The sequence below is a fragment of the Pseudorca crassidens genome, chromosome 21 (assembly GCF_039906515.1).
Source record: "Pseudorca crassidens isolate mPseCra1 chromosome 21, mPseCra1.hap1, whole genome shotgun sequence".
Taxonomy (NCBI): Eukaryota; Metazoa; Chordata; class Mammalia; order Artiodactyla; family Delphinidae; genus Pseudorca; species Pseudorca crassidens.
Genome location: NC_090316.1, coordinates 29,219,551 through 29,238,425, shown reverse-complemented (window position 1 = coordinate 29,238,425; position 18,875 = coordinate 29,219,551). Strand labels below are relative to the sequence as shown.

General features: G+C 40.4%; 1 protein-coding gene across 2 annotated transcripts in view; it reads left to right on the top strand.

Annotated features, from left to right (window-relative positions):
- CSMD1 (CUB and Sushi multiple domains 1) overlaps positions 1-18,875 on the top strand; it is a 1,750,344-nt gene that overhangs the window by 863,870 nt on the left and 867,599 nt on the right. For both annotated transcript variants that reach the window (XM_067722119.1, XM_067722118.1), the window contains exon 4: positions 8,590-8,784. In XM_067722119.1, the coding sequence (XP_067578220.1) occupies positions 8,590-8,784 (195 nt within the window). The remainder of the gene's footprint in view (positions 1-8,589; positions 8,785-18,875) is intronic.

The following is an 18,875-nucleotide window of genomic DNA, read 5'->3' as shown; positions in this document are numbered from 1 at the left end:
CAAGTTGAGACAATCCGGAAACCAGCCCAAACCCAGAGCTCCCTGGAGGATGGACTGAGGCTTTGTCATGGCTTTGTCATGCCCTGCAGCTCAGTACCTTTCTCTGCCCAGCCCTGCTGCCTCTCTTCCCCCAGCCCCACCAGGTAAAGTGCGTGCACCCAACCCCTGTGTCAAGGGTCGGCGTCCCAGGGAACCAGGCTGTAGCTCTGCGATTGAGGCCTAGATGAAGGGAGGCTTCTTGTTGCTCAAACCTGTAGCATCACCTGGAGAATGAAGTTTCCTGATCCCTCCCTCTGGAGGGGTCGCCGCCCTCAGAGACATGACTGCAGGTGAATCAAGCTGAGCCCCTTTTATGGTTAAGAATCAACATAGGATTGCTATGTCCACCCTTTTAACATTGTGAGATAACCCTCTTTATCCTTGGTTATATTATTTTGCATTAAAACTGTGTAATGGGGCTTCCCTGGTGGCGCAGTGGTTGAGAGTCCACCTGCCGATGCAGGGGACACGGGTTCGTGCCCTGGTCCGGGAAGATCCCACATGCCGCGGAGCGGCTGGGCCCGTGAGCCATGGCCACTGAGCCTGCGCGTCCGGAGCCTGTGCTCCGCAACGGGAGAGGCCACAGCAGTGAGAGGCCCGTGTACCGAAAAAACAAAAAAACTGTGTGATATTAACATAGCCACTTAAGTGTTCTTTTGATTAATGTTAGTATTCTTTTGATTAATATTTCTCATTTTACTTTTGTTGCTTTGTGTCTTTAAAGGACATTTCTTGGCATCAGTGTATCACTGCCTTTTTAAAATCCAATCTAATAATCTCTGCCTTCCCCCCCCCACGTGTCTAGTTAACCTGTTTGATCTTTACCTTCTTCAAGACATAGAATACAATTATTATAACCATTTTAATGCTGTTGTCTACTAATTCAGCCATTGGTGTCATTTCTGGCTCATTTTTTATTCTTCTTTTTCCTCATTATGGATTTTATCGTCTTGCCTGTTGGCATGCTTGATTGGATACCAGATATCGTGACTCTTAATTTGGAGGGTGTTGGATATTTTTGTATTCCCCAAAAGATTTTTGGATATAGTTCAAGTTCTTGGAACAGTTTGATCCTTACAGGTACTGCTTTTTCAGGCTGCATGAGGAGTGAGTCAAGTTAGGAACCTCGGGTGAAAGTGTAAGTGGGCGTTCACTCCCGGGTTGTGCCAGGGATAATCCTACAGTTGAATAACCCAGGTAGTGAGAGCCCCTCAGATTCTCCATGCAAGGCCCCTCACTAGCCTCACCCTACTCTGATCCTGTTGCTTGTAAGATTTCTGACACGTGACGCAGGCAGCATTCACTCTAGAGTGTGTTTTCCCCACTGCTGAGCTTAGAGCCTTCTCAGTACACTAACTTGTGTCCAGTGAAATGATGGAGGTTTTTGTTCTCACTGTTGGGAAAGGTATTCTTCTCAGCCCTGCAAGCATCCTGGGCACTTTTGCTTCTAATCCCTCCGTAATTCTTTCACTAGCCTTGGGTCGTTTCTTTCCATACATGCATTAGTAAGAACTCACCCCATATTCAAGAGGGGCCCTCTGTAGGCCTCTGGAGCTCTCTTCCTCCTGTGAAATTTAGCTTCTCTGACACCCCGGGGCTCTCATCTCTGTCTCAACTCAGGGAGACTGTCAGACTCAACCTGGGTTTCTACTCCCTGCACCTTTGGTCCCTAACTCTCTCCAAGAAATAAGCTGGAGAAATTTTAGGGATTCTCATTTAATTCCCATCTCTCAAGGGTCGTGTTCCAACACTGACTGATGTCCAATGCTTTGAGAGCCATTTAAAAAAAATAAATTTTGATTTTTTTTAAACTTCATTAAAGCAGGAAGGTAAATCCAATACCTGATACTCTTAGCCCATAGAAGAAGTGTTAAGTGAGATTTTTAAAAATTTGAATTAATAAATGAACTGTGACTCAGAAACAGTTTAGAATTGTTTTCTAGAATCAAGTTAATTCAATTTTGTTAACCATCCCTAGTGGTATTTAATGTAACATTTAACCTTTCGAATGGGTCTTACTGTCCTTGTTATATGGGTATCATGGATTAGAGAGTAAACAGAAGCATTATTTAGCATGAGGCACAGGTCATTTCGATCAGTTTCTGAGTGGTTGCTGGCTTCTTTGCTCTCATTAATCTGATATCTACCAGGGCTTGTGGTCCTGTTTGTTTCAATGTCCTTTTCAATTTTTAGAAATACTCTTAAGTCATCATTATATAAATATTGAGCAACTTGTAATCAACTGAACATCCATTTATTTGGTGTAAAGTTCACTTTTGAGAAGAAGAAAGATGGTCATAAAAAATTGTATATCTGGGCTTCCCTGGCGCAGTGGTTGAGAGTCTGCCTGCCGATGCAGGGGACACGGGTTCGTGCCCCGGTCCGGGAAGATCCCACGTGCCACGGAGCGGCTGGGCCCGTGAGCCATGGCCGCTGAGCCTGCGCGTCCAGAGCCTGTGCTCCGCAATGGGAGAGGCCACAATAGTGAGAGGCCCGCGTACCACAAAAAAAAAAAAAATTGTGTATCTGCTTATAAGTCCTTAATGAAAGCATTGGGAATCTACCTTGTGGCGGAAGTATAGGTACATTTACCTGAGAAAATTAACGTACACGCAATTTTCTCTTCAGCAATTCAGTGATAATTGAAAAGTTCACCTGCTGTTATTTCTTGTTGCTGTGCTCCTTTTTGTATGTCAATCACTTACGCTTAATTTTCACCTGTTGAATTTACCAGGCATCCATTCTTCCATGATTGCTTCTCAGCTGGACTCCTAGGCTCTGTTTGGTCTTGATCTTAACTTTTGGGCCATTTTTCTATTTTGTTTAATCGTTATTCCCTCCTCCCCCATTAACTTTGGGTATTCCAGAAGATTTACATCTGGGGTCCCACTTATTTTTCTTTTTTCTTCCCTCCATTGTTACTCGGTAAATCAGGAAAACTTAGGAACTTTTCTGGTGGTCACCTATTTTCTTGTAACTCTAGGGTACACCATGGAGACGGTGAACAGGCTTAAAAACAAAGAGCATAGTCACGTTCACAACTGAACCTACTAGTCTGCATCTGTGGCCATCATGGCCATATTCACACATCCTATTTTCCTGGGTCACCATCATAAACTCTTCCTCTTGTTGCTGTTTCTTCCTCAGTAGTTAACTCTTGATTTGCCATTTAGTTCCTTGATCATAGATTTACCGTCATTTATATCTGAATTGATGCCTGCGTTGTTTGGGGTAGTAAAGGTTCAGCTGCTCATAGATCCAGGTTAGTGATGTGAAAACAGTGTCTCCCTTACACTTCAAGATATAAACCAATGAAAGGTCAACCAGAAAAATTAAAGTGTAAGACCAATAAGCTCATCCCAGGGGTCACCTGGCCATACATGCTTTATGCTCCCCGAAACTCAGCTCACACAGTCAAAATCATTTTCCAACGGGCATTTTTGTGTTCTCACTTCTTATAAGATTATAATGTCTTACAACTGCCATTCAAGATCTTTTGCAAATCCAGCCTCTAAGATTTCAAGTCCCTCTGCCAACTTGTCATTTTCTTGTGTCAACTTTGTTACGCCGTCCTCCTGACTCCTTTCTCCCATTCTGAAAATTTACCTGAGAGCTTGAAACTTATTTTTAAAAAGCCATGTAATAATTTTGCCTTCAGTTTTACCTGAGGAAACATCGTAACTCTCCCAAATCCTTATATTCCTTTTATTATATCAAACAAAGCTCTATTGAGAACATGACAGATTTAATGGCATTTTATTATCTTTATTTCTTTTGATGTTGACAACAGTTTCATAAGAAAGTTTATTGTAGTGCTGAAGGGCAGAAATGCTGGATCCACCATGTGCAAATCCTGTCACCAATACTTGCCAGCTGTGTGGCCATGAGAAAGTTGCTTAACCTCTCTGTGCCACAGTTTCTTCCTCTCTAAAAGGGGGATAATAATGGCACTGACTTCATATATACTGTTAACATATATAAACCACTTGAAACAGTGTCTGGCTAATAGCACCTGCTATATTAGTGTTACTAATTATTATTACATTAGAGCAGGAATAATGAAGTTGAATTAATATGGCTAAAAACTGGAATGTCTTTCTCCTTTGCTTCCCTTTTTAATGACAATGGTCTTATTTTAATGACTATGTTCTTATTTTAATGACAATATAGACTCTAGCAGACTCTTTCTAGTTTTATTGCTTCTAAAATTGGTATATGTCGGAACCGCTGCATACTTTTACATTTGTGTGATTTCCGTAAAGTCCACATGGTGCTTTAGAACTGGGAAAATAAATTTGAAATTGCTAATATATATTGAGCACTTATTCTCTTCCACGTTCCCTGCTAACTGTTGAATCTGCGTTACCTCATACATGTGTCACAGCACACCCTGTTGCTAGGTTTTATTTTTAATTCCCCTTGTCAAGACATAGAGACTGAAATTTAAGTAATTTGTCCAACATTATACGGTCTGTTTCTGGAGGAGAAACGCAAGTCTGTCTGATCCTGATCCACATAACCCACTGTGCCGGGCACTTTTCTGTAGCCACTTGTCACTCCTGCATCCTTCATTTTAAAATGATCTTTCTCTCTTCTGTTTGTTTTTTTTTTTTCGCAGTACGCCGGCCTCTCACTGTTGCGGCGTCTCCCGTTGTGGAGCACAGGCTCCGGATGCGCAGGCTCAGCGGCCATGGCTCACGGGCCCAGCCGCTCCGCAGCATGTGGGATCTTCCCGGACCGGGGCACGAACCCGTGTCCCCTGCATCGGCAGGCAGACTCTCAACCACTGCGCCACCAGGGAAGCCCAATCTTTCTGTTTTAATTTGGCCAAACCTTACCACTTCCCACCTTGAAGTATAATTAAAACTCCTTATACTTAAAACACTTCCTCTTTGAGTTCTTCTCATCCAGATCCTGTAACTTTTCAGGCATCTACACAGCATATCTCCCGAAATGTTGTTCTTCACGTGGAGAAAGAGACTTTGGAAGTGGATGGCATTAAATTTCTCCCCCGCCCCTAAGAAATCCTCCTTGCTCTTGTCACGTAACTGCTGTCTCTGCATCTTCTTGTCCCACCAAACGGCCACGATTCAGAGAGTCAGGACAGAGAATAAATGTCAGGTTTCAAGATTTGAAAATCTAGCTTTCAAAGCATTCCGGAAGATGAGTACAGTGGATTGTTCTAATCCTTCCCAAAGGTTGCAGGAGGGAGCGGAGGGCAATCTGTGGACAAACACATCACGCATCCGTTGGTTTTATTTCCAGGGGTGTATGTCAGGTGGGTGTTTGAGGTTTTATTTCCTTAAGCTGCAGTGAAACTCCTGGAAAGGCCAAGTGTAAACAAGCAGTCTGACATTCACCCTCCGGGGAACCAGTTTCCAAATGCACTTGCCTAATGAAATTTCATTAATTGTGTACATCCTGTTAAAAATGCTGCCCTTCCTCTGATGAATTTCAGACTTCTGTCCGCCAGCCTTTTGTCCCATTTCCTGATGAATATTAGTGACATATTTTATTTTAGTATCATGTTTCCACTTTTCTTCTGGAAAGGGATTTGACATGGTATCCATTGAATGACTGAAACAGTTGGGTCAGAGGTTTGATGTGATAGCCTAATTAAGTCATTGAATTGTGACCATTTGCGCTTGCCAAAGCAGAAGTGTTACAGAGGGATTTTCAGTGAGCCTAATTGGAACGACAGCCTAGGTTTCAAGTCCTGGGTGTACAAACTTGGCTTCGTGGGGTCTGATGGGTGGAACCCTGCCGTGAGAGGAAAGCAGTGTGCCCAGAGCTCCTTTCAACATTCTTTCACATCCACAAGTGTCTGCACTGGGTGCCTGATTCCCATCACCCTAATAGGAATTTCTTGAAGCATCTATGAGGAAGAGTGCACATTACTTCAAGGAATGATTAAAGCAAACTAAATGTAGAGTCCAAGTCAATTCAATAAATATTTACTGAATACTTAATGTGTCCTCATTGCTCTGGGAGACACCAAGAGACCGTCACCATCTTCGGGGAAACTGGTTGAAAAGTTGGTTCAAATAAAAATGGCAGAAGTGACAGTGGGGTTGAGTTTATTTTAAATTAGTCTTGTCCAGCCACTGGATTTTCATGTCTTGGCATTTTTTTTGTGTGTGTGAGTCATAAATCTTTGTGTAGACCTATAATCATTTTTGTCCATTTTTCACAATTTAAGATATTTTGAGGGCTTCCCTGGTGGCGCAGTGGTTGAGAGTCCGCCTGCCAATGCAGGGGACACGGGTTCGTGCCCCGGTCCGGGAAGATCCCACATGCCGCGGAGCGGCTGGGCCCATGAACCATGGCCGCTGAGCCTGCGCGTCCGGAGCCTGTTCTCTGCAACGGGAAAGGCCACAACAGTGAGAGGCCCATATACCGAAAAAAAGAAAGATATTTTGATAATGTCTTAATGAAATGGCTGATGCCTTTGTAATATTATGTGCGTGTTTGCATTTTCGTGTTTGTTTGCAACTAGAAGTAAATGTTTTAAATCATCCTCAGTTACTTCTATTCTCTTGCTGACATTGTTCACATTAATATTATTTTCCTAAATTATGAGGTTGGTTGAAATCAAAATTTTCATTCTGGACAAGGAAGAAAAACACCAAAAGCATTCATATTCACATATTCCCCCCCAACCCCATCTGTTTTTCTCTCGCTGTTGATGATAGAAATTCAGCGCATGTCTCGCGTCTGTCTCTGATTATAAGGTCCCTAGCTCAGGCTAGCTGTTGGGCATCCCGGGTCATAAAATAAAGTGATTCTCCAAGATAGAATTGAAAGTTTTCTACCTTAGGAAATTATAGACAGTTAAATTCCAGACAGTTAAACATGTTTTTAAACAACATTTTAAAAACAGATGTATTGCCTTAGGGATGGTGAATGTGGAATTAAAAACAGAATTTCTTTTTTATAAAAGACCCATAGATGATTATAGATTATACTGAATTATTTTCTATTATGTTATCAAACAGGTTTTTGTAGACTGTTTTCAGAAATTATTTTCTAAAAACTAGAACTGAGCAAGCTGTGACTATACAGTGATTTCATAAACATGTCAGTAATATTAAACATCTAAATTGTAGTATTTGTTTTCTAAGTGTTTCTATATAGTTTAGTTCGTATGTATTTAATACGAAAATAAAATTAATCTTGGAAATCACTGAAATTCCCTCCCTGTTCACTGGGAAATGTCTATTTATCTCTCTGTTTACAAACAAAGAAAAAAAGAAAAAGTGCTCTGTATTACACATATATAACAAAATGTACCCCATACCAATGCAAAAAATTGGATACAGAAATAGAATAATTTTGTTCATTTGGAAATACTTTTTTTTGGAAAATCATTTCTTTTTTAAATGGTAGGATCCTTGGTGTATTTGAATTCTACATAGTAGCAGCTAACTTACTGATGATATGCTAAATGTAAACCAGAAATATGGAGACAGTAGCCGACAATCATCAACTTCGTCTATTCAATTTAATGGTGCCTGAATTAAGTTCAAAAGTACGTTCTATGAGTGTGAAACGGCATCGTGTCCATTAGGTTTCAAGGCAGTTGAATTAGACAGAGAAGCCTATCAATATGAAAAGTGAGGAGGTCAAGAAAGACCAGAATCAAGGCTATCTCACTGAAATGCAAGTGAGACAGTACTTGCCTTGTCAAAACTGATACTTAAAACCTTGTTGTGGGGCTTCCCTGGTGGCGCAGTGGTTGGGAGTCCGCCTGCCGATGCGGGGGACGCGGGTTCGTGCCCCGGTCCAGGAGGATCCCACATGCCGCGGAGCGGCTGGGCCCGCGAGCCATGGCCGCTGAGCCTGCGCATCCGGAGCCTGTGCTCCGCAACGGGAGAGGCCACAACAGTGAGAGGCCCGCGTACCACAAAAAAATAAATAAAAAATAAAAAAACTTTGTTGTGAATCAGACACTCCAAACGCATAGATCCTTACAGACGGCTTGGAATGTAATAGTGGTACAGTTTTTGTAAAAGTCTGATAGATTAGCAAATGACAGCTTTAATTTATTATTTAATTCAGTTGTTTATCCATCAAACATTGATTGAACACTTATTACAGGTGTGTATCAGGCAGTGCTGGTCCTGGAGGAATAAGGAAAAATATGGCATGGATATTCATTCATGCTGTATTTCTGTTATTTTTTCAGTTATCTATATTCTGCTGTATTATCTGATTTCTAACTATGTGGGACTGTAGAATCTCATAATTAAAAAAATAATCTAGATGTCCTTTAGAACACTGAATCTAAGCAGAGCTGTATCTTCCCCTCTTAACAAAATCCACTTACGTATACTTTTTAAATACTTCTTTACAGAAGTACTAAATTACAGATTTTACAAAACACAAATCCATTTCTCTGTTTAATTTTTTGACAAAATTAAGAGAATTTTTGTCCTAGATTTGCTAACTTTAGTAGTTCAAAAGTGGTCCATGTCTTGTGATATAAATTGATCTCAGTCGAAAATCTTCCTTTAACTTCTATTTCTTTCTCCTCTTTTTTTCTCCCAATAGTTTTACCCAGCCACACATGTGGAAATCCTGGAGAAATACTGAAAGGAGTTCTCCACGGAACAAGATTCAACATAGGAGACAAGATCCGGTACAGCTGCCTCTCTGGCTACATCTTGGAAGGTCACGCCATTCTGACTTGCATCGTCAGCCCTGGGAATGGAGCATCGTGGGACTTTCCAGCCCCATTTTGCAGAGGTAGGTGCTGTACAGGGAGGGTGTGTGATGAGCTGACACCTGGACTCAGCAAATGACTTTGGAATTGACACTGGAAAAGTTTCCACTTAACGAAAGCAAGACACATCACGCTGGGTCTTCCCATGTCAGCTCATTCTGTTCCCTAAAGCAATATTGTCCATAACCTAAGAAACCATGACTGCACCCTGTGAAGTCAATAACAAATTTAGATATGTTCCTTAAACATCCAAATTTTTCTTCATCCTGTTTCTCAAACCTTGTGGACTTCTACCTATTTTTATCACTTACTGTCATAGCATTCTAAGATTTAATGCACACATTTATGGCCTCCTTGCTTTGAAGTTTCCTTTTTTACCTTTTTCTCATTAAAAACGGCAGATACCCCTTGATAGTTAAATTATACCATGGGAAGACTCTTGCAACACTCTCGGGCTTTAGAGATAGACCATAAAGGATTGCACCAGTGTAAGTGTTCCTCGTTATGATTTGTTGCAAGATTAGAATCAGTTTTCTGGAAGCCTTGTGATATTTAGTCTTTTCTGTGACATTATTTTCCTGATCCAGTAACTTTAGGAAAGGGCATGCTTTGACTCTTAGGTTTTGATTTTCCTAAGAAAAAACTCACTTTATGGTTTCAAATGTAAAAGTGTAGCTTACATTTATTGAGGTCTTAATGTAGTTCAGAAAATGTGCTAAGTGCTTTACCTGAATCGTATCGCTGAATTCTCACAAAACCCCACTGAAATAATAAACACTCACACTCATTTAACAGGTAAAGAAGCAAATTTTAATTTTCAAAAGGTTCCAAAAGATAGCATAGGATAAGTTAAGACACAAACCCATGTCTGAATTTTTTTTATTGAAGTATGGTTGATTTACAATATTGTGTTAGTTTCAGGTATCCAGCAAAGTGATTTGGTGATACCTCTGTATATGGATGTATCTATATTCTTTTTTTCAATTATTTTCCATTACAGTTTATTACAAGAACCCATGTCCAACTTTTTATTCATGTATGTAACCAGGCAAATCCACAGCCTTAGCTTAAGTCCTCATATCAAAATGTGTTGTTTTCATCAGTCTGTTTATATTTTCGTCTATATACTTTAATGAATACTTTTCTATTTTTTTTGTCATCTCTGTTACGCGTTGCAGTCGCATGAGATCTTCCCAACGCGACTTATCTTAGTTATGGCATATTGCTGCTGCTGCTGCTACTATACTATAACTACAACTAGTATTAGTACTGTTACTACTACTGCCATTAATACTACAGCTGGTAACTAGTACATACCGATTGCTTGTTATGAGCAGGCATTACTTTTTCATGTGTCATCTTCACAGTAGGTATTTTATTAAAGAAGTATTTTACACGTGAGGCATCTGAGGGTTAGATGGGAAACATAACCTGTTCAAGGTATTCCAGCTGGTAATTACCAGAGGTCAGATCCACCATCTTCAAATCATCCCTGTGTCCTAGAGAAATTCCTGCTGTGGATGTTTTCTACCACGCACATCCATTACTCCTCCTGAAATGCTCATTTTCTTGCATGTTCCGCAGGTCTATTGTATCTCTCTTCTTTTTTTCCTTAGTGCTATTAATTATTTTACATCTTCTATTGTCAAAACAGTGGTGTCCTCAAAATCCAGATTTCTGTGTCCCTTCCCTTGTCTTTTCTGATCCCCTGATCCCCTCAACTAAGTGATACTGTTTAAGGATGCTGTCACTTGGATATCCTAAATATATTCCTTTTTCCCTGTTTCTACCACTGTGTATCTGATACTCACTCCGTGGAAACGCAGTCACTCTCTCCACTTTGCCCTGCTTGCCCCTTTTATTCTGTCAGACTGTCTTTCACGTCTCCCCTTTCCCACACCAGCTCTCCCGTTCCAGTTGTGTTTTCTTCTCACCCAGACCAGCTTCAAGTTGGTGAAATGAGCGCCACATCCAGAATCTCAGCCTTCATCCGACACTCTCCTCCTTTAGTCCCCCTCCCAACACACACGTCTTCATCATCACCTGTGCTCTCTCAGCCAGACCACATCAGTGACTCAACGAGAATTAAGTGCAAACCCTTGAAAACGCTGCCCCCGTGCTCCATCACCTCGTCTGAACTGACTTGTCCCCTTTCATCCGTTAGTGTTCCCAGACACAGATGTTATCCTTTTGTCTCCACGCGATGCTTTGCTTGATCTGACTTCCCAGAAGCCAGCTGTGTGCGTCTCCCCCAAGTGCTGTGTTCCTCACACCAAGCTGTTAGCTTGGCATCCCCTCCACGGTGGGAGTATTGACACCAGAAATCAGCAAACTCTACAAAGCAGGGTTTCTTCCCAAAGAGTTCCTTAACCAGCTCACCACTCCATGCCTAAATCCAAACTGTCACTCATTTTTTCCTGTTATGAAGTTTTCCCTTTCATCTCCGTTAAAGCCATAAATCTTACTTAGTTGTCAAGTTCACACTTAAGGCCAAATTTTAGTCACCTTTTTTTTAACCATTGCAACCCCTTTTTAAATTCTTTAAGAAAACCCAAGTCCTTTTGTCTTGAGCATTTATTTTGTTGCTATTTTATATTTTAACCTTATGTCTTCAGCGTTTCCTCAACTAGTTTGTAACCCCCAGAACATAATTCACAGTCATAAAAACTGTGTGACTATGTCCTTGCTTCTACCTTAAAATTATCCGAATCCATAGCTATTTACCCCTAATGCTGTACCTAATCCCCCATTCAGACATTTAATAGAGGAGTGGAAATATGCTGGGCATCAACTGAGGAGTTATTATAAACTGGAAAATGCAAAAATAAATATTAACAGTAACTACGCCAGTTTCTGTTTGCTCATACCTCCCCAAGCATTTTCTTCTGAATTGAAGGGTCTTTACAAATTTCACAGTTATAAAACTTACAAAGTCAAAGTTGATGTAACAGTCAGCTCATAATCTTTCCTATGTTGTCACCAATTTATTAAATCATATCAAGGTGCTTTTATCATAATATTTATCTTTTCTTCTATATTATAGATTATTAAATTTATGCTTATTTCAGTGCTTGGGATAGTAACATTTCAAAGGGCATTAAATTTGATATAATTCTTTTATGTAACAGATTTGAAAGATACAACACAGTTTGTCATTGATTTTGGGTAACTGGATCATAAAGAAAAAAGTCGATAATCGAATTCTTATAGATGTGTAGATGTGGCATATCTAGAGGAGATAAACTAATTTCAGCGATATGGACTTAGATCATTTTAAAAAATGAAATGAGTGTAATTTCTGCTTCCCCAACATCCTAGATATTTTGTTCCAGGAATTGCTTGAGTCATCTTAAAGTGCTGCTAAGAGTAACACCGCTGAATCTTTGCAATGACCCTTTCCTAATTTTACATTGTAACTCCAAGTGGCAGTATTTAACCTGAACAATGACACTTAAATGTATCATTTCTAGAGTCACGCGGTGCTCTTTAAAGAAAAAGGATATAGCCATATATTTAATAAAGTCAGTGCATAATGAAGTGGGAGTTCAGCCAGATTTACTTAAAGCTGATTCCCTTAAACAGGAGACCAGCATCAAACCGACTTCTTTCAAGGATGAGAGTTCAGATTGTCTCCTTCTGGAGGTGTGTTTTTGTCTTCCTCATTTATCCTTGAGTTTTCACCTGAATGTCTGTATCTTCCTTCATCTCCCTTCATTATTGCACATTGTTCCTATTGTCCCTTCTGATCTTTACAAAGATGTACTGTTTCTGTATTTGCAAGTGTGGTGTGTATTTAGAGGAGAAACATAAAAAGGGGAAAAGAAAAAGAAAAAAAAAACTAGATCTACTTAATGACGTATGCTCCCAACTCAGAATTTAAATGCCTTCTTAATTTATGTTTCCCCTATTCTGTTACTAAATCACAAAGACTATAATGTCACGGTCCAGGAATGATCATGAATGACTTTGAGCTCCAATATAATAGGGGGCCGTAGCATATGAAATCCAAAAGAGAAGGTGTTCTCCTTGAATGGAAAATGCGCACGGTGGGTCCTTGTCTCCAGATTTGTGATAAGATTGTCCGAGAAGGCAGAAAGGAAGTAGGTCAGGAGCTGCGTTTGGAAAATGCTCCTTCGTAAGAAACCTGTTGTCTGATGTGGAGAAATCCCCAGGGAGAAGTGGTCCTGTCCTCACATTAGTCCACCATTAGGTGGGGAAGTTGTTCTGAAACCATCTCCCTTTGGTCCCTTCAGTGAGCATTTCCGTCCACTGCAGCTCTCCAATTCTGGATCTCGTTGTTGAAAGCATTAGTGTGATCTTACGTCAACTGTCTTATTCCATGGATATAATCACATAGGAAATGTATATACGTTTGAGGACATGAGCTATATCTCTGGTCCTGGAAAAGGCTAGGCTCCTTTACGCTCTGGAAAGATGATAGGATGGTTGCATCAGGCATATGCCGCCTGAAATAAGCCAGCTCTAAGCAAACACTAGTCTTCTCAGCCAGAGATGCCTGCTCCCCCTTCCCCAAACATTACCTTCTGATGTGCCTTAATTCTTTCAGTGATGGAGCACTTTGTATTTGCCAAGTATGCTTCAGAAAATAATTCTTAGCAGCTACTGCAGAGCTGAGATCCCTAAAGTCATAGCTCTGGACATTCCCATTCACAGGCTGTCCTAAATAACTTATTTTTGTATATTCTACGCTTCATAGATTAGCCTGTATTAACGTTATGTGCACGACTCATATGAACTACGGTAGAAAGGCATCTAAAAATTATATGTATGCAATGTCAATTTGTAAATATGCTGAAACCCACAAATGTATGATCCTGTGTATACCTCAAATCACCTTGAGATGTATGCAGGGAAAGTAATAGTAGTCTTGTTTTGAAGGTAAGGAACTAAAGCTTCAATTGTGTTGACATATGTTGGTTTATGACTTGAACTTTGTAGCAAGACAGCTGTCCTTCTGATTTTATCATTCTACTCTTACTAAATTTGATTAAGTAGCATTTGTACATAATTTAAAAATTTAATAATACTGAAGGGATTATAGTGAAAAGGAACATCCTTAGGCTGTAGACATTTCAATAAAATTTAACCGTTTTTGTCATTATCGTATATATGCTTATACTGTTCTTTCTTGCTTTATCAAGTTAAAACTTTTTAAATGGACATCTTGCAATGAGTGTTACTGTAATTTTATCACTCCATTCACCATGTCTTGTTTCTTCCAATTTAATTTAGATTTCTAAACATTATAAATCTGAATAATGCACTCGACCGTTTATACCTTATTTCTTTCATTTTTGACAGCATCTTTCGCCTGTCCACTGTATAAGGTGTGACTATCACTGCCTCTGCTCTTTCCAGTAAATGTTCTAATACTTTCCTTCCTCTATGTGCTCTCAGCTGTAATAGCACTTTTGCAGTATCAGAGTTGTGAACATGTACGTTTTATTCTATGCTCGTAATTAAGTCCTTCTTAATTTGTCTGAAGGCTGGATAGCAATAAACAACATTCGTGTTATTACAACTGCGTGCATACTGTTCCAACATCATCATCCCTGTGCCACTCAAAGAGAGTTCAGATCAGATGAGTTCTTTCTTAGCCTCAGTTATTCATAATAATGCCACAGTTACCTTTTCCCCCCACATTTGGACCAAGACTTTCTCGTTCTGCTTGTTTAGTTAATGTAACAGTAGCAGGCTCCAGTGTTACTATTGTCTGCTCTGCGTGTTAAACCCCAAATGCGCATTTCTGACTGGGGTTGGTTTTGATTGAGCGGTGACTTGGGGACTTTTGTGTCTGGCTTTCAGTCAGGGTTGGCAGCTCTGTCTCCATCCATTGGCAGAGGGAGGAAGGAGCCTGGGGTTGTTATGGGCAGGCCTCCCACACGTATATTACACTGGTTAGACTCAGTCATGTGGGCGTCCTTAACTGCAAGGAAAGCTCGAACGACAAGGCAGAAGAAAAAGCAGATTTGGTAAATGGCTGGCCTGTTGCCGTGACTGCCTTCTATTTGTCCTAAATTTTTGAATTATTTTTTTTCCCCTTGTTGATTTATAAAACTTATGTTTCATCCCAGTAATCCAGATATCTTCTACTTTACACTTATTTGAATTATTGCTGGGAATGAACTCTGTTCTTCTTCCTGAAGGTCACTGACATTTCTCTAACGTAAACCAGATTGCATCGTATTTTGCATACACTCGTCTTCTGCTGTTCCTGAAGTCTCGGTCATCACCAGTCTCAGCATATTGTACCTTTGTCCCCTTGTCTGTACCCCTTTTGCCCTCATTTCCCCAAATCCATCACTTCCCCCTCCCTGTTCCCTCAGAGGGTCCAGCACTGGCTTGTAGGTCTGTTATAAGGCAGTGTTTCTGACACTTCTTCCCTGTTCCACTCAACCTGTTCACTATTTTGTAAATCCTGTCCTCTTTTCTCTTTGTTTCATCTCAGATAGTTTCCTGAGAAAGGTTGCTTTGGAGGAAAACCCTTTGAGCTTTAGCATGCCTGCAAATAGTCCCTGTCTGCATCCGTACTGATGGACAGTCTAGCTGAGTATCAAATTATACGTGGAAACCATTTCCTCCCAGAATTGTTAAAGCTTCGTTTCATTATTTTAAGCATATTATTGGCTTCTGCTTGAAAAGAAATATTCCAAACTAGAAAAGTAATAAGTTTTCCAGGCATATGTCAAAAAAGAGAGAGAGAGAAAAAAAAAAAACAGGTCTTTAAAAAAGCATCCACAAGTGAAACATTTGAGGGAAGATACTATATTCATAATCTTTTGGAGTAGAAGGATAACATACAGCATGGGGAAAAGCCAAAGATGTTCGGAATTAGCTAGGTTGTAGCCCAGAGCATCCTTCTTCTGTGTGATGGAGCTGGTGGGGGGCAGTGACCGTCATCATTCAGCCAGGGCCTCGGGGCTGTCCAACTGCCACACGCCTAACCAAGAAAAACTCCCAGGTCCTCAGTATTTAGATCAGTGCCGTTCGCTAGAAATATAACGCAACCCACAAGTGGGAGCCAATTATGTAATTAAAATTTCCTAATAACTACATCGATAAAGTAAAAAGAAACAGGTGCATTTAATTTTAAGAATGCATTTTCTTAACCCAGCATAGTCCAAAGATGACCATTTCTACACATAATCAGTATTATTAATATTAATGAAGTAGTTTGCACTTTTCCCTGAGTCTTTAAAACCTGACGTGTATTTCACAGTTAAATCATTTCTCAAGGTGAACTAGCCGCATGTTCTCATTAGCTATGTATGCTAGTATCTACTGTTTCAGACAGTTCAGACTTAGCAAGCAGAAGAATTTTAGTTTTCTTTTTTTCTATCCACAACAATCGTTAATGTATGCAGAGTTCTGGTGCTGTGAGTACATGTCACTTTCACTTATGATGTAGGGTTCAGTATACAGTTGTAGTTTTATGATAAGGACTCATAAGAAAATGGGTCTGAAATACACACATGTATGCCATTCTCTGATTGGAATTCTCCCCTTTAACTTCTCGGCAATTGCTGAAACAGATTTGAGCTGAATGGTATCGGAAAGGAGAAGCCTAGTTTTACTTTTACTTTTAAGCAGAAGATCACGGTGAGCCTAGCTCTCCAGTAATCCAAAAAGATTTCTCAAAAGGAATCTCGTTTCAGATACTATCTTACTTTGGGAAGAGATGATATTGGGATCTGATGAACGAAGGTTATGGGAAACTTTGAAGAAGAGGCTAATTAGCTATATAGTGGAGTTGGCAAAGAATTGGAAATAGCTTTGTGCGTGTATGGCTCCAGATGTATAAAAGAATAAAAATAAGAGTGATTCTAGGGAGAAAATAAACTAGGTTCAATTCTGGGACCTAGCAGTTATGGTCTATGCTACTGTAAGTACATTGGATTCCTCTCTCACACTTATTTTCCATCTATAAACTACTACATATACTACGGTAAGATGTTCGTACAGCAACCTAGCTACGAGACCACACACCCAATTTCTACACAGTATCGTCAATAGAAAAGCAAATGTTTTGAAAAGATTGATATTCTCAGTGTTAGTATGAGGATTAAGGGAAATGACATATGCAAAACATCCTGCAAAGTCTTTAACACATAAAGAAGGTGAATAAAGCGCAGGTGATCTAGCATGATGCTTATGGGCTGTGCAGTGTTATTTTCTCTCTCTGTCGTCAATTTTCCTACCTGTGTAATAGTACCTATTTCACAGATCTGTTGTAAAGATTAAATGAGATAATCCAGATAACATCCTTAACAGAGAACTCGACACAGTGAAGTTCTATATGTATTAGCTGTTGTAATTACTGCTTCTATCTTCTCCCCGCTCCAGTTTTGAAAGCAAATTCAGATTTAAGTGATTGGAGACAAATAGATTATAGGATCTCAGCGCTAGTAGCTCTTAAACAAATGGCTTTTCTGCATTACTGAAATTATTTGGGGAAAACAAAACAAAACAAAACAACAACTACCAGGCTGATTTAAGAAGAGAAACTGAATGAATAGAGACTCAGACAAAGAGCCAGTTAAGTGCCTACTAAAGGGTGAGTCCGTGTCAGGACAGGTCATTGTGTTTTATGTGTCACTACTTGGGCTGCAATAAGGAAACAAAAGCCATGTATACAGCGTGCGTGTAGATACACATATGCATATAAATAGTATGACAGTATCGAAAATGTAGATTTGGCAATAGTCAGCTGGAGATTATTTCTAGATTCCTTTTCCTTAAGCGACTAATCAATCAACCTTTTTCTTAAGGGATCAATCAATCAAACTCAACGTATTTTTAATAAGGAACACATGGAGGAGCATCTGTTATCTAATGATAGACATTTCAGCTTGGTCACTCAAATTGTAGATTTTTAAGAAAAAGATGCGGTGATAATAACAGTTAAACCTGTAGCAATGACCAAATGTCAGACATCATTTACATGCTTTACAAATATTCTTGTGTTTAACTTTCACAATAACCCTGCAAGTTTTGTATTATCGTTGATCCTGCTTTTCAGTCAGAGGGACTCGGGCACAGAGACGTGAGGTGACTTTTCTGAGGTCACACAGTAGTGAATGGGAGAGTTGGAATCTGGGCCTGGTGTCTTATGCCATTGGGCACTGCAGTGCCCGGCTCTTTCCCTTTTAATTTATGAGAATAAAAAAAATAGGTTCCTTTAAAGAAGGAACTTACATTTTCATTGGGGAACAAATATTTGAAGTTGGATTAGACAGACAAACATTTTCTTCTTGAGGGATTGGTGCTTGAGCCCTGAGGAATCTGGGAAGGGGCAGAGAGAACACGGCTTGTCTGGGGATGTCCTGCTTCTGAGGATGAAGCGTGTGCCTTGGTTTTCTCCGGGGGAGATGGAAGTTGGTGGTCTCTAGCATCCTCCCGTTTCTCCACCTGCTCCTTGGGCAATGCAGGAGAAGGTGTCTGGCAGACCTGCAGGCCCTTCAGAGATTACGAGCCTAAAAAGAGAAATATAAGGGCAGTAAGATGCCAGCAGGGAAGAGTGACTGCCAGTCTCAGTATTTTCTGCAGAAGCCTGTGGTTCAAAGCAAGCACCAGCTAAAACTGTTTTCTGTGGGCTTGATGGGAGCTACCACCAGCCACAGCCTCAGGGCTTTCAGATGAACAACATGATGTATAAACCCAGCTCAAGAGAGCCTTGAGCCCAAAGAGAGCTGTTTGGCAGTAGGATCTTTCTTATTATATTTTAAAGGCTAACATATGACTTGCTGCAGCTGTTTCTTTGTAGAGTAAGTCAGTCTTGGAGCACAGGAGGCAAGCAGGGATCCATTTGCCCCAGTCGGATGGTCTTCCTTCTCTGGGGAAGGCTTCTCTTTGCATGAAGTTGGTCCTCTTTCCTCTTTCTCTGTCGCAACCCTAAATCCTTCCCTACCGCCAATTTGTCCTCGCAGGAATTCTCATGTGGGGGCAGAAAGGTGAGGCCTGAAGGATGCTGCTGGCATCTGGGCTCCGTGAACCTGCAGGGTACTGGTTCCAGGCAGAGTGGTGTTAGGAGGCCCTTGAGACCAGATAGAAGCTACCTGAGACGTGATTGGCCAGTAACTCTTCCCTCCCTGTT